Source organism: Eufriesea mexicana, unplaced genomic scaffold (assembly GCF_001483705.2).
Source record: "Eufriesea mexicana isolate 0111107269 unplaced genomic scaffold, ASM148370v2 scaffold5385, whole genome shotgun sequence".
In the NCBI taxonomy this organism is placed as follows: domain Eukaryota; kingdom Metazoa; phylum Arthropoda; class Insecta; order Hymenoptera; family Apidae; genus Eufriesea; species Eufriesea mexicana.
In genome coordinates this window covers 46974-71610 of record NW_016913312.1, presented here as the reverse complement: position 1 = coordinate 71610, position 24637 = coordinate 46974, and the positions used below count along the sequence as shown (strand labels likewise).

The following is a 24637-nucleotide window of genomic DNA, read 5'->3' as shown; positions in this document are numbered from 1 at the left end:
CGCGACAGTGATTCGACCACGTTCAACCATCTATTTCCTGCTACTGGTCATCGTCGTCATCGTCGCCGTCGCCGTCGCCGTCGCCGTCGTCGTCGTCGGTCCTTTCTGTCCTCTACGTTAGCATCGCCCGTCGCAAGCATCGATACGCACACACAAAGGCACACAGAGATACTTAGAGAGAGAGAGAGAGAGAGAGACCAGCCGGACGCGACGGTGACGCTCGCGTCGTCGGTGACGTCGCGTGACATGTGCGATAGTCTGGCCTCCTCTTCGTTATCGCGCTCTTTGTCGTTGCTATCGTCCTCGTCCTCGTCCTCATCCTTCTCGTCGTGGTCGTCGTCGTGGTCGTCGTCGTGGTCGTCGTCGTGGTCGTCGCCGTGGTGGTGGTCGTCGAGGAGAGAAAAGGAGTATCGTGTGCCGTCGGTGGTTGGCGAGCGTTGGAAAGAAGGCAAGAGGAGCAAGAGCACGTGGACGACTGGCACCGCGACGAGGGCCGGCGGCGCGACAGGTTGAAAAGATGCTGGCACTGGCGATGCGCCGCGAACACACGACCGGGCGCAGCAATTACGAGCCCGCGAATCCGCTCGCGGGTTTCGACCACTTGCAGCACAACAGCGGCAACCCGTTCGCGGTGGTGCCCTCGTCGTCGGAGGGCCGGCTCCGCGAAACCGGCCCGGAGCCCGACGGCGAGTTACAGGAATTCGTAGACATCGCTCAGGTACAACAGCTCCTGCAGCAGCAGCAGCAGCAGCAGCAACAACAGCAGCAGCAGCAACAGCAACAGCACCAGCAACAACAGCAGCAGCAGCAACAACAACAGCAGCAGCAACATCACCACCACCATCATCAGCAACAGGTGGCGGCCGCTGCGGCTGCGCCCTGCATCTGGGGAACGGTTTATCCACCGCCATCGCATACGCTCGGATACCATCATCACCACCATCACCATCACCATCATCCACCGCCACCACCGTCAGGTAACGTTATCGCCTCGACGCCTCTGCGCGTCGTCGCTTTCCTCGACGTTGCTGGCCTCGCGTAGACGGTTCCCGGAGGTGTCTCTCCTCGTCGATACGGCCGGGACCAGATCCCCGGTGATTTGTCGTCGCCGACTACCCAGCCTGGTCCCGCGATACCACTCCGCTCCTCTTATCGGTTCTCCACGGAATTTCTTTATGGACCGAACGCGACGCGAGGATGTATACCTACGCGCGTGCATAGCTACGCGCGAAGAGACTTTTTTCCTCGGTTCGGATCGGTTAACCGCCTCTCGGTGCACGGCAGCGCGCGGCTACCGGTATTGGCGCCGATCTAAACACTCGGTGATAATCGATCTTTACGAGCGACACGTCGAAACCTGTATTTCAAGACCGGCTATTAAGTTTCTTGTCACCACTCGAATGTGGCTCGAGTGGCCTCCGGGTATATCGCGCCGGAGCCAACGTCGACGGTGTTGGCCGCGAAACGTCGAACCCCGGGCCCGCTCGAGATCCTGTCGCGATTAACTTTTCCTCTGTTCCGAGATAAATTCCCAATTCCCCTTCGCGTCCATCGTGCGCGCGCGCCTTTCTTTCCCCTTTGCCGATTTAAACGCGAGAAATCTCGCGACCGAGACTCCTAGCCAACCGGTCTACGTCTACGGATCATACCTACGCAGCCTTTTCTCCCCGTGCTCCACTATGACACCCTCGACGAATCGTCTACGCGATTAACCCGTCTGCCAACCGCCACGATACGCGTTCGTCGTCCTAGCACGTACCAACAACGGCTTTCCGCTACTTTTCCCTTGACTCTGTTTGCATGTCGTTTCGCTTCGCTTATCCGCGCTAAACCTTCCGCTTCTCGCGATCCCGGCTGGTGACCGGTGTGCCTCCGATTCGATGGACCACAATCGTCCACGGGGAAGGAAAGAAAGCAAGTGGCGGTCACGAGTAACGAGAAGGCGCGAACGAGAAGACGAGAGATCGCGCGATCTTGCCGTCGGATCGCGTAGATCGCTGCCGCGCAGCTGCTCGTAGATCCCGGCTAACTTCGAGGAAGCTCTCGCTGGATCGCCTGAATCCTCCATCCTCCAGATCGTGTGCTGCCGCGCAGCTGCTCGTAGATCCCGGCTAACTTCGAGGAAGCTCTCGCTGGATCGCCTGAAATTCGTCGCTCGTCTCTCTTCCCGGCTAACTTCGAGGAAGCTCTCGCTGGATCGCCTGAATCCTCCATCCTCCAGATCGTGGATCCTCCACGAGATAATCGACGTGCCGATTGCTCGGTATTTTATCGCGCCAACTCGAACCGCGCCAGGATATTATTAAGATTGTTGCCGGGTGAACAGCCAACTGCCAGAGATAACATTAACGATAGCGTTGACCGGTGATTAATTACGCGATTAACCCTTCAGCCGTAGCTCTCTATTGTTTGCAAAGTGTGAATATACGTGTTCCAATTTTGCAAACGTCGACGTCTGCACCGTGTGCCGTAACGAATAAGCGCGGGTTGAATGTTCTTCGTTATATCTTTTTCACCGTTCAACGCGTATAGATCGTGGCTCTGAAAAGGACAGCGGATAAATACGACAGTGCTCGAGATGCTTGGTCGAATAGAGAACTGTTGCTCTGAAAGAAACCTATCGATACTCCAACCTCTGTGCACGACGACCAGATGGAGTATTTTCATTTATAAGCACTCGCGTTGGGTATAATACCTAACCGAGTCCTCGAATTCGAGCACGAAATTGCGGTGTTTGCTCGAAATAAAATATCCTCGACGACGACTGATTGATCGTTTCTCGTCGATTTATCAATTATCGCGTCGATATTAGGGAAATCGGGTCACGCGACATATGTAGCGCTCGCTACGTGTCACGCATGAATGGAAGGATAAAAAGTCCGTAAGAATGATACAGGCGATCACCTTTACATGCGTCGTTGAAGAAAATCAACCTCGCTTTGGAATCGACCGTGCGGCGTTTGCCAAAAACCTGATGTTATTCCAAGTTAAATACCCCTCGTCGGGATCCGCGGGAAGATGGGTGACAAACAATTTTTCCGGGACACTAATCCCAGTTTCGCGCCTGGAGCTTTTTCTTCGGACCTTTGGTGTTACCCTTGCTGTCCAGAGTCCACGCAATTTCTGGGCCTGCTGTGTGTGATATCTCTGCCGTGGCCAGGATCCACCTTATAAAATTAATGGACACTTCTACCACCAAATTATTACGCGGACCATTATAAACCTAACCCCGAAAACCAACGCAACGAGGCCGCGAAAATGGAATAATAAAAAAATTCAGCGATGGAAAAGGGGGCACGCGAAAATAGCAAAATTCCTAGGATTCTGAAAGCTAGGAAAACACGTGTGTGAGAAATTCGAGAACGCGGAGGACTTTTAGGTGGAGTGACCGACATACGCGTGCACGCATTAGGGGTTGATGCGAGAGATAGGAGAAAAGAGGTCAGGCAACGCGGTCTTCGATCTTCCGACGCGCCGTAATGTCATTAAGGATCCCGACCGTGACGATTAATGAAAGAGGCTCGATCGTCAGTGGCGTAAAAAGCCAGCGAAACGAGCTCGGGCGTGAGCGCAGCAGCGGCTGAAAGACAATGGCGAGCGACTGACTAGGCGGTAGAGGGAAAAAGGGGCTGCAAATCGTGATTTGCCTTTCAATTTAAAAGCGAAAATAAATCCCCGTTGCGGCATTTCTCGAGCTCTCTTCCTATTCCGCTTTCGAAACTTCCTCCGATCGACTACAGTCCTTCGCCATTTTCTTTTCAAATCGTCGACTTTGAGTGAAACGGGAAAGACTCGGGAGATAGGTAACAAATAGGTGTCCAATGACGCGTTTTAGGGGCAATTCGGGACACTCGAGCATAGTTTACGCCTCGTGACTCTGGTAAACCCGAGGGTCGACGCCGCTGGCCTGAATTCGTACGAAAAGAAAGATTAGAAGCCCGAACGATCCCCCTCCGAGAGGAAACGATTAGAGGAACGGTGGACTGTTGTTGTCGGACCACGCCTAACCTTTCCCTCGTACATAAATGGAATTATTCGTCCCTACATGGAGCTTTCGGTGTAACACACACGAGAATCCTTTTAAACTGGTCGAGTGTCCCTCAAATTCTACCACAAACCTTTGTCATCTACCCTCGAAACATTTTCGGTGCTTGGTCGTTTGCCTACCCATTTTAGAGTTTCGCGAGAGCCAGACTGGAAACTCTCGGAGATGTTAACAGGTGGTTCGTTCGAGTTTCGCGTTTCTCTCTTCCCCGGATCCCACCCTGCTCGCGATCCCTTAATCACACGATCGCGAGGGGGGTAACAGAGGTGGCCGTGGATCGATCGAATCGTTTCTGTACAGTCTTCTCGGAGTTCTAGAATTTTCGCCATGGAATCTGCCCACGCGGTACGAACCGCTTACCAGCGTCGTTACACCATCGATTTCATTCAACTTTTACCATTCATGCTACGCGGACGAGTAAATGAGAAATCGCGAGGAGGTCTCCGCGGGCGAGTCATAGCATTCTCGTTGTTCGTTCCCGGAATAAATTCCGCGAGTTTTCGAACGGTCGGCTCGCGATTCCATTCGCGATTTCCCAGGGAGTTCGCAGGTAGCCAATGGGATAGGAGATTTTTTGCATCGGCCAGGCGGGGAGAGACGAGCGGGCAGCAGCTTTCATAGATCATTGTTTAAAGTGTCGTGGCTTTGTATGGTAACGCGGAGTAAATCGTACGTACACTCCTGACATTTCGTTATTATTGTACGACCCGTAAGACAGGAAATCGTACATCATGCACGAACCTACGGTGGGCGGGTAAAAGGGAACGAGTCACCTTCTTCTCTCGGGCGTTCGGCTCATTGGCGTTCCGCGCGATGTTAAGTGTTTATACGCCCTCCGTCTTTCCCTCTTCGGCTCTTTCCATCCTCTCGAAACTGTAAATCCTCCGCGAGCCGGAATTTTTACCCGCCTCGCGTTATCCCCGCCGGCCGAAAAGCGTCCCGTTTTCACCGGGAAAAATCAAATTCGCCGAACCGATCACGGTACCCCTCGGTGCCCCTCGGTACCCCTTCCATCTCCACGTTCCCCAGCGTTCCTCGTCTTCCTGCTTCTACGCTCTGTGGCACGTTAATCGATCGCAACGATCGTGCCTAGTCCCTCGAAACGTCGAGCATCTCGCCTCCCACAGCCCATTTCCCTCATCAGAGTGGTCGGTGTACGCGAAATCGCTAACCGTCTGTCAAGCTGCATTCCACTTTCAGCCTGTGACCCATATCCGCGGACGACAATGAACTCTCGAGGAACAGAATCTAGATCCTCCCTCCGTCGTGTGGCAACGGATCGCTTAATGGCCGAACCTGTCCACTCGTTTTCGTTCAAACGGATGGCGTTAACGCGTTCGAGTAAGTTCGTCGATCTTGGCCAGCCGCTGGTCGCGTTTGCCAAATTTCCCGGGAACCTGGTTCTCCCTGGCACGGCTTTTGCGTAACTCTTCGCGATTTCCATGCACGCCACCCACGTGCCCGCGATAGAGCGCGCGACTCGTCAGAAATACACGCCTCGAGATTAGACGTTGATTCGCTTCCAGAAGCTTCGGCGATCCTCGATTCGCGAGGCAGAATCGACGATCTCGCGAAATTCCAAATAGTCGGGGTGATCGCGCGATCGAGGAGAATCGCGCGTGTGTAAACGTGGCTGAAATCTCGAAGTATGGGGCGCGACGATGACGGTGATTCGGAGATTAGAGCGTCGGTGACGTCGATTCTTTGATTAGGGCGGCATTTAACGCTAGCCACGACGACCGGAGAGATTAATTCGACGAGGGAATCCACGTCATCGATGACGATAGTGATTAAACGCGGAACCGTATCGCGGGATTGGGTCTGGTATCGAATCTACACACGTCGGCGAACAGACCTTTAGATTCGCTCGGTGCTCCACTGAAATTCCACTTCTTTCCGGTCCTTTTCGTTCAACGAAAGCACGAAACTAGGGAAAATTGAAAATGTAATAGGTAGCAGCTATGGAACATTTTAACGCATCGCGTACGGCACTCTGCTCGCTCAACGCCCTTCCAGGACCCGTAGTCTTTGGATGATCCAGAAACGCTTTATACGATGCATATATGCACTTTCTTGATTCGCATTTGGTATATTTTTCGTTAATCATTTGTTAGGAGAATACGCGAGACTTTGTTACCCTGATAACGTAACTAGAGAATCTGTTTTTAATTCCTTAAAACGAGATATCTCGTCGTCCGGCCACAACGTTCGGCTCGCTACGGACGAGATATCTCGTCAGCCATACGCAACGCGTTAACCGAGACGACTTTTCGGAATCGGCGTTGGAATCGCGATTAAAAAATCGTGGCCGATGCTAAATACGCGCATGCGTGGTGCTGCCGCACATTTTTCACCGCGTAACAGAGTTATTCGATTTATCTCGAACGTGTAATTATATTTACCGAACTGAGTCATCGTACGAGGCTCGAAGCCAAGAGCCTTTAAATTCGATGTTCGACTTGGAAATAGTTTTCCTTCCTCTTTACCCGATGTCGCATAATTTTGTTTTTAGTATTCCGAACGTGCCAAAGTCAGCGATGATTCGCGATAGCGTAATTCGAAACATGCACGATTTTGGTGAACGAATTGATCGGGACGCGATTCGCGCGTATAGGCAGCCGTTCGTCATGCTTGGCCCGTTACCCAAAGACGACGAGCCAGTCGGTCGACCGCTGCCAAAGATCATGCCGGTCGTCATCGATGACGCGCGTGTCACGACTGTCGCGTCATCGAGCAACCTGAATCATTGAATCGAAATAACCGGGTCCATTCCTCGCTCGGGTCCGTTTTCGCGATTCGTTAATTCCTAGCCCGCACTCCGGCCATTAGTATCGGATGCCATTCGCGTGAGACTGCGGTCTTCCGGAGAATCTGGAAAATTTGACCCGTGATATTTCAGACTCACGATATTACGGCATATTCGGCGAAGATGCAAATTCCGCGCGGTCGGGAGCGCCTGTTTCACGCGGATTCAGCCCGTTGGAGCGTTCGCGAAACGGTAGCGCGTCGTCGGGTCGACGAGGAACGGTAGGAAAAAGCGTGTCGATTATGGGAACGGTACTCGCGAGGTCTGTTCCAGCACGGATAGGCTGCGAGGGTAATAAAGCCCGTGGAAGGTGTCCGAGATCGTAAACGCGATTCGTCATCCCCTAAAGCAACGGGCACCGTGAAGAACGGACTACCGTTGCGGCAACCCTCGGCCAAGCTTCATCTCGGTGACACTTTAAAACGGTAATAACGACGATTGAATCTCGCCGGTACGGGGAATACGAATAGAAAGAAGCAGCGTTAATAATCTCAATTGGAAGGACGAAACACGATTCTCCGCGCATAAACTCCGGGAGAAGCTTGGCCGCTGGCAAACGCGATTCGTCACTCTCGTCTGCCGTCGAAGTCGTCGCTGGTCGCTCGTTACCGGATGTCTTAATAAACAATGCTAACGATTTCCCGCTGGATTACACGCCGTGGCCCGTCGCTCGCGAACGCCGCGAGAATTTGCGCCAATTTAACGCGAGGAATTTTGAATTTTCCCGCGCAAATGCCGCGCACGTCCCGCTCGAGACTTATCGCCACGATATCGGCTAGATATCGACGCGATATCAGCTCGAATAAACGACGAAATCGATGGTACATCGTGGTCGAGTGTCTAGCGTCGCGACGCGCGTCGTTTCCACGACGAACCGCGAAAGTCGAGCCGGTTGCGCGTGCAACCTAATGACCCGTGGGTATTCGCGCGGGGTCGCGTTATTCCCGGTTCCATCGCGGGCAAACCAATTTCCACGAACCTCCGCTCCCGACAGGCGTTAGTCGCTTTTACCCGCGAGCTTTTTCACGAGCGCGTCGCACGAAAGCTCGCCGGACGAGCAACAGGCGAGGAATTAATTAGAATACGCGCGTTCGCTCCGCGATTCTTTCTTCGACGGGTGACGGGTGACGAACGGAATCGTTATCGACAGGCCGATCGCGTACGACGCGGGGAAATTAATGGAATCGCGCCGAAAACAGGTAAAAGCATCACGGGACAATATCCCTTTTCCCATCCCGCCATCTTTCTCCGGGCCTCCTCTGTCCCCGTTACGCGTACTCGACTTTCGATAATAACGGTAGTGAGACTGAATGATCGACAGGGAGCCGTTGGATTACATAAATCAGCCTGTGTACACTGCGCGAGCCGCGTGTTTGCGCTTACTTCATCGCGTTGCTCGTGCATATTTCTTCGCTCGCCACGCGAAAATCTTCGCTCGTTCACCGGTTTGTCGTCGGTCAATGACACGGTCGAGTTGCTCGGCGACGGCGTATCCACGTTCGCGAATCCGCGAAAACATTTCGCGGGATAAAAAGGATCGATGGGAACGGTGGATCGGCAACAGCTCGGTCGCGCCGCGGCGAAGATCGATGCTCGCGGGATCGATCGCGGACACCGCTGTGATTTTATGCGAAACGCATTGTTATGCAAAGCGGAGGACGATCGTCGGCCCCGATCCCTCGCGAAAACGCCGTTCCTCGATAGGCAAACGAATAATTCCCATCTCTCCACGCCTTCTCGTCCTGATCCCTCCTCGAATCGGTCCCTCGCCGGCTTCGATCGAGACCCGGCGTTCACCGTGGTCGAGGTCTGTCGGAAAATTCGCACGGCGAAAGAATACACGCGTTTATTCGCGGTCGTAAAATTTTGGCCGAGAAGATAGACGGTACCTTGTTGCAACGCTTTCCCTCGACAGGATATCCCCGGAGATACGGAGCGGAGCGTTGTATCGCGGACACGCTAGGGGTGGCGCGGAGTGCAACGGGGCGCGTAACGCAAAGAGCAAAAATAAGCCGGCACAATGTAAGTCCGACGTTATCGTCTATGAATGGTTTATAGAGGCGCGAGCTGGTTCTACGTCAGCATCGACCGATAACGGAGCAACGCGTTACACACATCGTCGTTGACGTCCAAGTCCACGGGCGAGACGTGGCCACGCCGGGGAAAAGGGAGAAAGGGATGAATCGATAGCGGGACAGAAATAGATACCCCGTTCCGCCACGGTGTCCGGATACACCCCATCGATCCCGATCGCTGCGCACCGACCTACCGGATTCTACGAAATCGATTTTCCTCGCGCAGTTTCGCGCCAGCTCGCGTATTTTCCGCCACGCCGTCCCAGCAGACCGTGCATATCCCTCGTTACAGTCCCATTCCGTGATACGAACCAACCTCGTCCCTGTGCAATATCGATCGCGTAGCTTCCCTTTATCCGTATCGCGGTTCTATTCTGTATTCTGCGGACGTAAGGGAGATGGACTCTGTTCGCCGAGAGTAAACACTCGCGAGTCTCTCCGTCTTTCTTTTACCGGAAAATCGCGAAAGCATTTACGTCGAATCGGGCACACGCGTACGAGTTGGAAAGAGACCTCGCGTTAGAGGTGCGCTGGCTCGCGAGTATACCGAGATCAGGGCGCGAGAAGTATGGATGGTCGAGGCGCGTAACTGGTTCGCGTGCGAATCGGTCGAAAATAGTCGCGTGATTGACGTCCACGGTTGAATGTCAGGCCGTAGCGACGAGCCTGGCTCGAAACAACGAGCCTTCCAAGATACGTGGACGCCGGTGTACGTACCCGGCACTCGTTGTGACGTAAAGCTGGATTTTATTAGCGCTTTCGAAAGCCATGTACGGCCGGCGTGTCTCGTTGGCTCGTTTGGCCGGCGGATTGGGTGGAAAAAGGACAAAGGAACTCGTTAGGTCAGGGATCAGAAATAATCCGAAGTGAGCCACGTGCCGGTGCGGATCGTTAGTCGAACGCGACGGTGGTTTTCAGCTCCTCGACACCTTTTCCACCGAGCTTCCGCGAAGCTCGGCGATCTCTCGTTACCGGCCGCGTCCGCGAGACCGAGCGTCGGATTTTCCACCGCGGATCTATTCGTGGCGAAAAGAGGCCGCAATGTCGAGGTAAACGACGCGTTTTCCTGTTTTATTTCATTGCCGTTTCGTTAGGCAGAGTCGAAGGCGCGAGCGTGGAGCCGCGAGGGAAACAGGCAGCGCGCTGGGAGCGAGCGAGAGGTCGATAGGACACGGTTCAGAAATAGTCTCGGGACGATTGTGTGTGCCGTTGGATCCTCAGTCGAATTCCACCGACGACGGTACGTGCCTCGTCGATTGATGCTGTGTCTTCGAAAACGCCAGCCCAGGCGGCTATTTAAACGCGGATCCGACGATTCCCGTTTCTCCGTGAACCCGTGCCTCCGATAGTCTCCGTGCAAGTCCTCCACGATCGGACAAATGGGGTGAATCGTTGGAACCTGTGCCGCGAGCCTCCATCAACTCTACCGTCCTCGACTCCACGCGATTGATTCTCAGGTAACGAGTTCGACTATCGCGACGATTTCGCGTCGTCCATGGCGACGATTACCGGTGACAATCGTTATCGCGATCTTTACCGTTACATCTGTCGTTACGATCACGCGACACTCGTAATTAGGCCGACCGTCGGAGAGGGTTGACAGCGATCAGGGGGGTAAACAACGGAAGGCTCGATGACGGGGATAGGAGTAAACGCGTAGGGTCTTTTCCCTTTTCTCGGGACACCGACGTCGGTGGATGTCGAAAAACCTGGAGGCGCTCGCATTTCGCGTTGCACCCTTTTGTCTCGGCGGGCTGGCGTCGCGGTCAGCCCTATCCTCCCTCCGGCTCGCGTTCCACGCAACTCCACTATTTTAAACGGCTTTATTTTTAACCCGTATTTTACATAAAGTATTTTTATCCAGCGTATCCTAGAGCGATCGTATTTTTAGCGAGTCCAGTCTTCTCCCCCTTTTTTTTTAACCCGACGTTGACGTTATCACGGGTTTATTAATACGGCGATCGCTCTTTGCTGCTTTGCTGCCGTTTCGCGCGCCATTCCGCGACGCTCGTCGCTTTGTCGCTATCGTTTTATTAATACCGGAGACGAATGGAAAAAAGGACGAAAAATGCGGGAAAAATAGCGATCGGTCGCGCGGTTCTACGTACCCCCGTTGTACACACGCGTGCACCATCGATCCGAGCGACGGGTCGTTGAAGGCACGCGGTATCGGCGTCGCGACGCCGCGAACGTCGGTGGATCGGTGAAACGGGGGATTTTTAAGCGAAACGGGGGAAAACAATTAGCACGGAAAGGAGAGATTGGGGGGGCGGATCGTAAGGCGGTTATACGGGAAGGGGGTGGTGAAGCGGCTGGGTTGTTGGCGGTGGGCCGTGCCGTCGAAAAGCGTAAAAACGAAGAGAACGCGATAACGAGCGCGTCGATTCACCGTGGTGGTTGTTCGAGCCGCGTGTCCCTCTCGTTCTCGGCCGGCTCATTGTAACGAGATTACGCATTAAAAGGTCGAGAAACGAGGAAGTATGATGTAAATTACGGCTCTGGAAACGCACGGTTCTCCGCTCGATAGTAAATTCACCTATACGCCTCCGCGACAGTAAATTTACAGGCTCCTTGGAAACATCAACTGTCACCGTTTTAAGAACGCGCCCCGTATCCGTGCCCGTAACGCTAATATCGCCCGTAAATACATATTAAACGTATCCGTTGAAGTCTCCGCTGTTATTAACGATCCTTCCCTATTGGACAATTATGTTAATTGCACAGATTTTCTCGTTGTTTCTGCCCGAGCGCGGACGACAGGCCGCGCCTCGCGTCCGCGAGCGAGCTGCGAGCTGATTTTCCACCGCGGAAATCTCTCCTCTCCGCTCCTCTTCTCGTCGCTTCTCTTCTCCTCTCCTCTCCTCTCTTCTCCTCTCGCGAACGGCGTTGACCTATTTCCTGTAAATAGACGCGGCCGCGAACCGAACGCGCTTCCTCGCGTGTTCTCCCGAGTCGGTGCCGGAAAAAAAGCCTGTCGATTCCTCCACGACGTTGACGTGTCCAGGTGCTTCTCTCCTCGTCGCTCTCTCCCTCTGTCTCTCTCTTTACACCTCTGGTACCGGTCGCGTGCAGCCCACGTAATTTCCTTAATGGGCCGACGATTAAGACGAAAATCTTGATCCTCGCCGAAGCGACCGCGAAGCGACGCTGATGGATAACGGAGGCAACCGGCCGCGGGCAACGATTTTACGAGGGCCCTTGAATCGCCTGCGTTTTGTTTGATCGTCTAAAGTACTTCGTTCCTCCTCCTCCTTCGTCTTTTCTTTTTTCCTTCTTTTTCTTCTTCCTCCTCCTCCTCCTCCTCCTCTTCTTCCTTTTCTTTGTCCTCCGTTACTTCTTTCTCCCGAATCGCGACCTTGCAACCGGTGTTACGTGAACGCGAGGGAGAAAAACGGTGACTCGGTGGGAAATTTTGGAAAATCGATCGAGATTTCGCAGTCGCGGGGGGCGTGGGGAAGGGAGGAGGATTAGCTCATCCGTGTCGCGGAGCATGAAGTCATCGTTATCGTTAGCACCGGAGTGCAACGGAGTTTCGAGCATCCCGACGCTGGATCGATCGAACGCGTCGGTGGAAAAAGAAGGAATGCACGCGCTCGACTAGACCGGTCGTAGGTTATAAATAATAGGAACGGAAAAATGGACGAAGGAAAAGTACAATCGAAACGATCGATGCTGTAACGTGGCAGTAAGGACGCGAGTGCGCAATGTTCCGGAAGCGAACGCGGAATCCTGAGCGAGCGCGCGGCTCGGCTCGGCTCGGCTCGGCCGGAAACGATCGTTAATCGACGATCACCGCGGCACCGCGACGCGCAAAAACGTGCGAAAGACTCGCGCGACTCGCCGTGAGTCACCTCGAGACTCGAGCAACGCCGACAACTCGCTGCAGAAGCGGACTTAAAAGGACGTTCCACGCCGTGGCCATTAGCGCCGCTATCGATCACTCCACGAGAGAGCGTTTCTCTCGATGACACGCGAGACGACCGAAAAAGCGTCGAAAAGTTACGCGCCGATATCGCGATTCTCGCCGATCTCTCGCGCGACCTCGTTGCGCAACGGTTAAAAAAGCACAGGGAAATAATTCCTAACGAAGCCTTCACGGCGAAAAATCGATTGGACGCGTAACGATCCACGCGGATCTCGAAGCCGCGTCAGCGGAGCGCTCGGCGAGCGATCGTTTCGTTCGGATCGCGATTAATGCGCCCCTGAAACCGCGAACGCTCGTACACGTACACGCGTGCTGGCATTGCGTATCGCGTACGTGCATCGCGCAGGATGGGCTACAAACGAAAACACGCTCGTCCCTAATTGCGTTCGGATGTGGGTTACAGACACGCGCTGCGACTTCTTGTTCTCCGTCCCGGCGATTACTCCCGTTGGACGAGCATTGAGTAATCAATACGAGCGTTTCGAATCAGCCGCGAGAGGAAAAGTTCTTCGAGGCCTCGTTAATGCCGGGATTAAACCTCTCTCTCCCTCTCTCTCTCGTTCCCTCCCTCTCTGTCTAATTCAGCGAAGATCCTTCGTGGAACGGTCGTGACCCGGGATCGTTCTAAATAGGGATCGACCGCGATCGGGGATAATCGATTTTCTCGAGGCGTTGCCCTTGACGCGACGCGATTTTTCCACGACGATCGCACGAGAGTTACGTCCCGCGTTAACGAGCCTCCACTGCCAGGGGAATCGGTTCGATCGCTGGCTCGCGTTATCGTTTCCGAGGAATTATTTTAAACGGCGAGTTAATTGCGATCCAGGCCATCTGGTCCCGATGAAATATCCCCCGTGCCCCCCCCCCCTCCTCCTCCCTTTTCTCTCTGTTTTCGGTGGTGGAATTTGTGCCAACCCCTGCCAAAAACGCGGACCACGTTGATTCACGCGCAGAGCCGAGTCGCGAGTACGTGTGCCGGTCGTTACGAAACCGTCGTTTATTCCTTCCTCGAAATAACTTGCCACGCACTCTCGTAACTTCTAACCAGTCGTCAATGATCTTCCTTCTCCGCGCCATTGTCTCGAGACCGCTCGAAATCGCTCGCGTTCTCTTCCGCCCCTCCAAACGTTACCGGCGAAAACGCGGAAAGATTTCGCGAGTTCCCCTTAAACGCCTGTCCGACAGGACCCCGTGGACGACGCTCGCGTCGTCATCAACAAGTGTCGATCCCGCGTCGGAGGCGAAGACGCGCGCTGCTACCGGTCGAATCGCAACGACGATCGGCCCGCGCGACGATCTACCGGATCGAGAGGGATGCCAAAAATTGACTACATCGGTTGACTGACTCATCGTGGCCGTGTACGAGTGTTCGAAGCGCGCCGTGCTAGTCATCCCGGGTATTTGGGGATGCTGGGTGGCTCAGGTGGTTGCGTGGCGGCCCGAAATAGAGGCGGTCGCCCGCGCAAAATCGCGTCGAGTCGCGCCGCGAATAGTGCGCGCCCACCGCCTTCCCGAGAGCCGTCGGTAATTTTAGAACGTTTTGTTTTCGTGCCAGAATGCCGTGGCGGCCGGCACGCTGCACGCACACGCGACCGCGCGCTGCGGCCGCCTCTTCCTCTTCTCTCCCGCTCGTCCGCTTCGGAGCCGATCGCGTCGCGATTACGTTCCGCGCGTCCGCTCTGGCCTCGCGCTAGTCGCGAAGCGCCGAGATCGATGCACGCGCCACTCCCACGCGGATCGCGCGGCTGCGTTCGTTTCGTCGATGAAACCGGAAGCTCGCGACTATGCACGGAGTGTCGCGGTCGACGTACGAGCGCGTGAAAAGTGCGTGGAAAAATTCGACGATTCGTCTTCCGCTGCTCGAGATCGCTGCCAGCGGCCAACGATCAACGTCGCGCTGCGTAGAACGAGACGGTTCTCTTGGCTCGAGTTTCCCTCGAGTTAGATAAGCGACTTGGCTTTCGGCTCGGTCGAAAATTCAGAGGGAAATCTCGCGAATCGGCCGCGTACCGCCAACGTAACAGCTAAACGCGCTCGCGTCGCGCGAGCGGCTTTTGATAAAGTTATATATGGCACTGACTCATTATAATATCGCGCAACCTGTCTCCGCGGCTGTTCGGCCATCGATTTAGAAGGCGAGTTGCGAGGAAAAGTGGCGCGACCGAGCGGTTTCTCGATCGGGGTAAATTTGAACGCGTTCGCGAATTCTCGGGACGGGTCGGGCCGACCCATTTACGCCGAGTTTACCGAACCGAGCCGATTTTATCTCTCGCATGCCGGCGACAGATCCACTCGCGACGGACGCGAGCGAACGCGTGCGTTGCCCGATAAACGCTCTTTCGTCGTATCAAATCGCTTCCGTTTACGCGTCACGGTTTCCAGGAGCTGCGAGCCTCGCTCGTCAAGCTCGCCACGGATTAAAGCGGAGCAAAACGAACGAGGCGGAATGGAAGAGAGAAAACGTTAGAGAATACACCTAAAGAGGAATGAAGTTGGAACACCGGAGTGATAGCCAAATCGAGAAACACGGACACGCTCGTTTTACACCGATCTCCTGCCTCCTACCGCGCGTGTCTTTTAGTACCCGGCGAGATCGACAATGGTAAATGCGACGGCCTTTTTTAGCCACCGATCTTTCCACCGCGACGCGCCATTTCTCCACCGCTCGATTTATCCTCGGATCGGCGAAACGTCGCGGGAAAATCAACCTGGTGACAAATCGAGGGGGTTTCTTAGACGAGAAATAGCTCGAATTCGAGAAAAGAAAGAGCGAGAAGGATAGGTAGCGTGGCAGCGAGGAGGGAGGTGAGGAGAGAGGGAGAAACGGAGGCGGGCAAGTGGAAAAGAAAAAGAGACGGAGAATGGTCGCGTGGCTGTGCGTGGCCCCAAATAGGGCATCAGGTGGTTGCACGACGCCCGCGAGAAAAAGATCGTTTGCGCGTGCGCAGACGCGCGTGTGCCTCTCGTAACCGGGCACACGCACGCATGTACGCGCGTATGGCCGAACGGCACGCGCGCGCTCTTACAGGTGGTGGCAACCGGCGCACAGGAAATTGCTCCTTCGCCGTGGCAAACCCAGTCCGGAACTTTGCGGGCCGCCGTTCACCCGGATTATTTGCCGCAGCGATCGAACACCGCTTTCCAACAGATTCGACACGTGCGCGCCACTGCATCGAGAATAATCTCTCTCTCTCTCTCTCTCTCTCTCTTTCTCTCTCTCTCTCTCTCTCTCACCTGTTGCGCGTCTGTTTTCCAGCCGCTTCCTTCGCTCTCCTCCGATTCTGATCGTCGCGGAATCGCGTGCCGGAAAGACCTCTCCCGGAGAGATCGTCGCGAGTCCAACGCCCTCTACCCGTCGCCCGAATTGTCCGATAAACACGGTGGAATTAAAAATAAGTAGTCCCGTCCAGCGATATGTCAGACGTTGGCCACGCGACTGGCCGCCCTCCCGATCGATTAATTCGGCATTCGAAACCTAACCTACGTTCACGCTCGTATCGTCAGTAGCGAAAGTGGAATGGGTACTACCCGTTGTATTCGAGAATTATCGTCGGGAGGAAGTAACGAGAAGCTTCATCTCTACGCGACGAGCTTCGATCGATAAACGTTTCGCGAAAAGGGACACACCGATGGTAGCCGCAAGCTCTCGAATCGACGATAAACCGACGTCTGTCACGAAGCGAGAGGCGTCGGTACGCCGGCGCTGATCGCGTCAGCACGAGCTTACGCAGGCGGAAGAACGAGGGGTGGCGGACGTCGTCGGGATTATGTACTACGGATCACGGAATACTCGACGATAAACGTCGACGCGAGGAACTTTTCTCCCTCGACGCTTTTTTCCGCGTCTACCTTCTCTGAGGAACTTCACCTAAACGATACGCTTCGCGGGACTAACGAACCAGCGACGCCTGTAGGAAAAACGTTCCACTTCGAACGTTTCGACGAAGGATCGAGGAAAAATGAAAAGTTTCATCGATCTATATATCTCTTCAACGTCGATGGAAAAATTCGTCGAGTTTGCTTCGCCTTTTCTACCTTTCCACGTGATTTCGTACGTTTTTAAACCCTCGGACGCGCTTTCGAACGCTCTTGATCGCGAGGGAGACGAGCGCGCGCGACGCCTCTACGTCACGCCGTTTACGTCACTGGAGAACCGAGCGGCGGCACAGAGGGGGTAGACACGGGAGCGGGTTCCGCGGCGGGGAGCGAGGGGAAGGTAGGAGCGCGCGAAGGGTGCCGCGGTGGGGGTAGAGATGCCTGCGAGCAGTGGCTCGCAGTGACGACGTGCTAGCCGCGCGGTGGGGGAAGCGGCGCGTGTGTACGTATACACACACGCGCTTGGCTATACACGCGTCACGTACACAGGCGCGCGTTGATAGGGGACCGCAGAGCGGGGATTGGCTGGCAGTCGACTCGCCGCTTCCAAATATGGGACAGTCTCCGCGGTCCATTCATAAAACTACGGGGCGCGCCGTCGCTCGGCTCAGTTCGTGCGCGACCCCCACGCATCGCGCGTCCTCCGACAATCCGAGCGCGCGATCTGCTGCCTCCGACACGCACACTAACCACGGAGAGGTACATATCTACCGAGGCGCACGATAAACCCAACGGAAGAGATAGACAGAGAGAGAGAGGGAGTGAGAGAGAGAGAGAGAGAGCGAGCGAGAAAGAGGGAGAGGCGGACGGAAAGAGAAACGGAGAGAGAAAAAGAGCGAGAGGGAGGAAAATAAAGAGAGGAGGCGGCGGCGAAGAAAGAAAGGGACGGAGGACACACGGAACGACAAATAGGCGCGCGACTGCGCGCCTGCACCTACGCGGCGACACGCGCGCGCGCGCGCGCGAGCACGCGAGATCATCGTCGTGGTCGTCGTCGTGGTCGTCGCGTACACGCAGGATTCGTCGCGAGTGAAACGAGTCGACATATCTCTCGATACCTATACCGTACGTCGTAAACCAAACACCATCGCGCGTAAATTCGAACGCGTCTGGGATTAGAAAAAGCACGGAAGACGGTGACACCGTCTCTCTCTCTCTCTCTCTCTCTCTATCTTTCATCCCCTCGTACCGGCTCGAGCCGAGGATCCGCATAGTCGCGCGCGTCCTCGTTGGTCCGTGGCGCGCGGGCGCGCGTTCGAGGGAAACGAACCGGCAGTCCCCTGTGGTCGTCAGACCGGCCGGCGGCGGGCGGCCGTTCTCGTTCCGGATCGGGACAACGAGGATCGGCGGCGATCCGGTGAGATTGTTGGGTAGCAGTGGTAGTAGTGCTTTGTGGTTGGTGGTGGTTGTGCGCGCGCGGCGGTGGTGTATATCCAGCCGCCGCGGCGACAGATCGCAGGCGCGCGCGCTCGCTCGCGAAAGAGAGTGGGATCTCGAAGGGAGAAGAGAGAGGGAAAGAAAAGGAAGGACAGAGAGGCGAGCGATCGAGACACGGTTTTTGCCGCCCGGCGTCCGCTCCCTCGTGTGTGTGTGTGTGCGTGTTGTATACCTCGCTGAGAAAGAGAGACTCGGCGCGTGCCGCGCGACGGATAAAAAAGGGGGAGCGCGTGCTACGTCCGCTTGACTACTAACCCAGTGACTCGAGCTATACGAAGGAAGAGGAAAAGAGAGACAGATACGACCGATCCGAACGGACTCGACTTCCTTTCGATCCTCGCGTTCTCGCGTGCGAACGCGAACTTTGGCCGCGCGTGAGCCGCGCGCGTGAACCACGCGACCCCGTCGGGTGGTGTTGCGTCGTTGCACGGCGAGAACGAAGCGCGGTGAAGGAAGCGCGGTGAACGAAGCGCGGAGAACGAACCCGGCCGTATACGCGTCCATAGACCGAGGACCGAGAAAAGACGCACGGATAAAGGCTAACTCGCGTAGAGAGCTTGTATTTTACCCTACGCGCGCACCGGTGGGAGAGAGAAAGAGGCTTAACTGTGTCGGGGCGACCGAGGAAGGACAACATTTTAACCATAATAATAGCGTTGAACGATACAACCGCAGGCGAGGACACGCAGTGCGGTACCGAGGAGGTTGCCACCGCCAGCAGCCAAGCAGGCGACCAACTCCAGAGGATGACGATGGACGGCATGGAAGTGGTGGGCTCGCAACCACACGCGGCCACCAGTCCGTTTTTGCTCTCACCGCCACCCCTCGGGCATCACCACCATCATCATCATCATCATCCTCATGCCACCTTCAATCTACAGGCGGTGCAGCTAAGTTTCGACGCGTGTCTACCGTACAACGCGGCGACATCCTCCAATTCGATCGTCTGCGGCGTTGGCGGCACGTCAACGCCGGCCGCTACCACTTGCACCTCGTCCACGAGCTGCAACAAAACGATACCGACCCTGTCGCTGGCCACTTGCGCGCCCCTGCAAGCCCAGCATCAAAACACTACCGATACCTCGGACCATCATGGTCGACCGCATCATCACCATCACCATCAACGACTGGACGACCATCAACATCATCGGCACGTCGATGCCTCCTCGCCGTCCAGCGACTCCACCGATGGCAAGAGGCGTTTGCAGTCCGTCAACGAGGACAAGGACTGCTCCAGAGACGATCTCCAGGAGCCTAACGAGAAGGATAAACCAGGTGACCTAAACACGCCGGTTACCACGAGCAGCGATTTACCGTCCTTCTTCGGCCCCTCCGCGCTCGTCGAGCCACCTCCTATTTCAGGTACCTACAATCAACAGTCCTTTAAGCGATTGCTCTTCGATCAAGCGACGACGATGAGTCCTTCTCGATCTTTCGTTTCTTCGTCGCGTGTCGTGGTATCGCGTCTGGTATCGCGTCTGGTATCGCGTCTGGTATCGCGAAAAAGAGAATCGCGATGGAGAAAAAGTATCTCGTCCCGCGATAATGGCATTCGCGGGATAGCATTCTCGGAACTCGTCGTCGTCCGACGCGAGACGCGTAAAAATATACGCCGTTCGAGTACGCGGCGTACAAAGGTACCCGTACTCGCGGTATATGTCTATCGGCTGTGATTCGAACTCTAGCGGCCTTGCACTTGCTGCGTTTCACGAACGTCCCAACTTTCGCTTTCCGCATATCTGCCAACTCCTGCTGCTGCTGCTACCCTCGTGGCTGCGTCGAGCACCCCTTCGAAAATCCGGCTTCCCTGCATCCATATTTCCAAAGCGATCACGAGCCAAACACCGTCTTCGCGGCCAAGTGCATGATGTGCCGGTATGACGTATATCGGTTGGCTCTCGCGAAAACGGCTAATATCGAACCTGCCCGCCTGTCGCGGATCAATACTCAGCGACCCCGACATTCAGAAACCCTCCACCGCCCGTCCCTGCATCACCGCCGCCTCCACCTCCGCCTTCACCTCTGCCTCCCACCACCCCTTGCCGGTTCATTCATGCTTCCAAGAGCCCCCACCTCGTTCATCCGGACCGATACAACCACCCTCCGTCACGCCGGTAGTCGTCTTTTCCGCGACTTTCTCGCCGACTCCACCGACCGACCCGGTTAGTTCGTTCCTCTTTATCGTTCCTACGTCGTCGTGGTCGTGGTCGTGGTCGTGGTCGTTGTTGTCGTTGTCGTCCACCACCCCTCTCTTTTCTCCGTTTCCTTCCGTTCGCGAGCACCGATAATACCAACCAGAGGAGCAACACACGCGCGGTTACGCTCCCGGAGGCCCGTTGATACGCACGGAACAGATGGTTTCCCGGCGTATGCCGCGATTCGCCGTTGCCGTTTCCCGATCCGACGTTAGACGCGAAAAATCGCTTCGCGAAATACCGAATGACCGCGAGTTTCTCTCACTATTGGGAGTCTGCCGACTTGTTTTTCGGTACGGAGTAACGATCGCGTGTATACGTAGGAAGGAAGTAACGAGACGGCAGGATGCAGACGACAGATAGAGGCAGCCGGCGTACCCTCGCCTAGCAGATAAAGTCATCCCCGTATCGCGCGGTCCTTCCTGTCGATTCGCTTTGGGTCGCGAGATGCACGCGTGCACTCGCGCCGATTCTCAGCCTCGGGCGCGCGTGTGGACGAGCGCATCCGCGACCTCCTCCGTCCTGCACCCTGAGTCGGATTTCGAGACTGATCGAGAACTTGATGGATGATTTGTAGGCAGCCTGGCGGGCGAAGACCTGTCCCTGGAAGAGGCGACACCGGAGGACGATGAAACGGCTACCTCGACCGGCAGGGATCATCGACACCATCATCACCAAGAGTCTCAGGACCAAGGCACGCCTGGCGCTCCTCCATCCGCTAGTCCACCGCGTCATCATCAGACCCAAGAGGACGCGGATCGTTGCAACGTGCTGCAAGGCGGAGTAATCCTCTACTCTTCCCCTCATTCCACGTCCTCGGTGTCTTCGGCGCCCGCGTCCAGCGTGAACATCTGCAACGTGCCTACCGCCGTTGATCTACCACGGTTGACCTACCGCGGCGTCTTCACCACCACATGTACGCAATCCTCGCCGCTCAACGCTCTGCAGAATCAACAGCAACCGCCCCAGCAGCAGCAGCAGCAGCAGCAACAACAACCGGCCAGTCAGGAGATCTGGGGTCCGTTAGCCTCCCCGACATTGACCTTGACGGGTCAGCCGTTCCTCCACCCCAACCTTCACTCGGCCCCGTACGGCGGCGAGACCGTCGAACTTCTGCCGGTCGAATCCAAGCCACCCCCGCCACCAGGTTACCATGACACGCCGACCACCACCCCGACGGCGTGGCTGACGACGCACGAGGACGCCTACGATCCGAATCTCCTGTCCCACCATCATTCCCATCATCATCATCAAGAGACGACGTTGAAGCAGGAACCGACCGGATCCGCCGGCTACGGGCCAAACGTGCAACAGCAGCAGCAGCAGCAGCCGCCGCAGCAGCAACCTCAACCGAGTCAACAGCAACAGCAACAACCGCCACCGTCGGCTGGTACAACGGGCGTGCAGCTGGCGGAATACAACCCCAGCACGTCCAAGGGACACGAGATTCTCTCGCAGGTTTACCAGCAGAGCGCTCTGCCGCTCAGGCTGGTCCCGGTGAAGCCGCGCAAGTATCCGAATCGACCGAGCAAAACGCCGGTGCACGAACGGCCGTACGCTTGCCCCGTGGACGGCTGCGACCGCAGGTTCTCCCGCAGCGACGAGCTCACCCGGCACATTCGCATCCACACCGGCCAGAAACCGTTCCAGTGTCGTATCTGCATGCGCTCCTTCTCCAGGAGCGATCATCTCACCACTCACGTGAGGACGCACACCGGCGAGAAGCCGTTCTGCTGTGATCAATGCGGCCGAAAGTTCGCGAGGAGCGACGAGAAGAAACGGCACGCGAAGGTTCACCTGAAACAGAGGCTGAAGCGAGAAGCGACCCACGCCTCGGCCAGAAATCACCCTCAGAGCCACGCTTCGCCGCCGTGCAACCAGTAGAAACGCCGTTCGCCGATTTCCATCGCGATCGACCTCGATCCTTCCCTCGATCCAAGCCGATCGCGATGACAGTCGCGCGCGACGCAGCTTTCTCGCCATGCCGGGCGACGAGGAAACGACGGAGACCTTTAGGCGGAACACGTTCACGGACTGCCGTCACCGACTGATCCGTCATCGATCGTCGTCGGCACGCCAGCGATCCACGAATGGGGTTCGACGAGGATCATAGGCCTCTCACCACCCAATCCACGGCATTTTCGACGGCATGTAACGACGCGTGATACCGAGCTTCTCGGACAGTAGTACGTAAGAATTACTAATCGCGGAGGATTTTCCGTGCAATCCTTGTAAATAGAATTTTTAATCGGGACAATTTCAACGGTACGTAAAATACCATGTCCGTGTCAGGTGTCGTCGGTCCGACGACGACCACGAGCTCTCGCCGCGTGTAGAATACCGATCGATCCTTTCTCCCCGATCTCTCTAGGTGTGTAAGTACACTGGATCGCCAAAAGGGACGATCGACGAGGGAACACGGAAATCGCCGTTGTACCGTACCGATTTCTTCGCGTGTATACGCGAATATCCACGGTGCTCCCGCGTTTTTCCTTCCTTCTCTCGTTTCGGTTCGTTTCTCCTTCTCCCGCGTCCCTTTGGCCTACGGCGAAACGTTGCGCGAGCAAGAGAGATAGACGGAGAGAGTGCGAGAGAGAAAGAGAGTGAGAGAGAGAGAGAGAGAGAGATTGAGACAGAGAGAGTGACCACAGTTGCATTTAACTCGCGTAGGAATGAGTACGAGGGAAAATTCTAGCTTCGCCGAGGTACTACTCTGTTAGCTTGTTTCCTCGGCGACGAGTCCGGTCTCGGTCCTCGAAGAAGGCGCGCGTGCGGTGTTTTTAGCGGTAAACGGGGAGAACGGGAGAGAAAGAGGAAGAAAGTCAGGGAGGATATTCGAAGCGAGAGACGCGTTGGAGATCGTTATTTACGGCGGTCGCGTTTTATGCCCTTGTTTGCGATCGGGAACGGGATGCAGATGCGAAAATCGGCGTTAACCGCGAGTAGATACGCACGCGAAATATTCCCATGTCGCGAAATATACTGCGACCAGCTTCTCGAACGAATCGCGTAGAATCGATACCGCCCGCAGCTTCCGGGAATCAGGGAGGAATTCGCCGAAGAAGAAGAAGGAGGGAGAGAAAGAAACTGCGCACTCTCGATCGCATGCAAACGAGCGCGTGAAAAAGGTGCCATACGCGAGCACGCTTCTCGAAACGGTCGAGGGATCTCGTATCAGCTTTTCCAGCTCTCTCATGATCGAAACCGGTCGATGTTCCCCGATCGTTTTATCCCGAGCGTTCGTTCGCATCGACGAAAATCGCGCGCGATTCCGATCCCACGTCCTATTCCAGAAACGTCGAGACACGTCGACGAGTATTTTCTAAGTATTTTTATAAATCACACCGCTCGACGAAGCGCAGAAAGATAGTTCGATATCCCGCGCGATCGGTGCCCCGATCCCATGAGAGAGCACCATACGAGGATCCATCCGATCGACACCGACGGACGATCGGTATACGTACACGCGCCATTTTGCGTCCTCGAACCTCGTGTCTTTCAATCGTACGATCGTATAATAATCGCTTCTTACTCGTTATCGTCCTCTACCTCTGAGACTCGTTCACACTCGTTCCTACGACACCTTTCGTGCTCCGGACACGCTAAATCTCGGACCCTTGCCGCGTGTCCTATCGAACCTCTTGCCACGTCTTCTTCTTCTTCTTCTTCTTCGCCACCCTCTCCTAAGAAAACCCTCTCCACCTCTTCTTTCTCTCCTTATCTTCCTTTTTCTTCTTCTTATTTCTTCGTCTTCTTCTTCTCGTCGCCCCGTAGAGTGCCCCCGGCTTCTCGAAAGTCTCGCGACCTTATCGCGTCCCCGTCGTGTTAACCCTCCTCCACCGCCAGCAAACCCCACGAGTAAACTGTAATTAGTCGCGATCATCGTTGTTAAACGGGAGTTTTCCTCTGTAAATATGTATATAACGTGTTATACATATGTACACATAGGTTACGTCTAATCGAATCGTGTCGAGACAGACGGAGAGTGAGAAAGAGAGAAAGAGAACCCGTAAAATCTTTCACTTTCCTCCTTTTAATCTTGCCGCCCTACTTTCCCTCCTTTCCTCTCGACCTCCCCCTCTCCATCGCGATCGTTTACGTGTATAAAATATGAGTTTAGCGGCGATTAATATTATGTATATGTTGCTCTATTTATTAACAAAAACAGATCTCTCGCTGTGTATATGTATCTATATTATATGTATGTGATATGTATAATGCATATATATATATACATGAAAGAGCAGATAGATATATATATATATAGATATATATATA

At 55.2% G+C, this 24637-nt stretch overlaps 1 protein-coding gene across 1 annotated transcript; it reads left to right on the top strand.

The window, feature by feature from the left end:
• The first annotated feature begins 403 nt into the window (after positions 1 to 403).
• LOC108551998 (dendritic arbor reduction protein 1) lies at positions 404 to 24478 on the top strand. Its single transcript, XM_017906365.1, has 3 exons — positions 404 to 977; positions 18840 to 19526; positions 20937 to 24478. The coding sequence occupies exons 1-3, from the start codon at positions 518 to 520 to the stop codon at positions 22241 to 22243; spliced, it is 2454 nt and encodes an 817-aa protein (XP_017761854.1). The 5' UTR covers positions 404 to 517; the 3' UTR covers positions 22244 to 24478.
• The last annotated feature ends 159 nt before the right edge of the window (positions 24479 to 24637 follow it).

Coding starts and splice junctions, on each gene's coding strand:
- LOC108551998 (XM_017906365.1), top strand. CDS start 518: ATGCTGGCACTGGCGATGCGCCGCGAACACACGACCGGGCGCAGCAAT. Junction 978..18,839: donor TCCACCGCCACCACCGTCAG/GTAACGTTATCG, acceptor ATACAACCGCAG/GCGAGGACACGCAGTGCGGT. Junction 19,527..20,936: donor CGAGCCACCTCCTATTTCAG/GTACCTACAATC, acceptor GATGATTTGTAG/GCAGCCTGGCGGGCGAAGAC.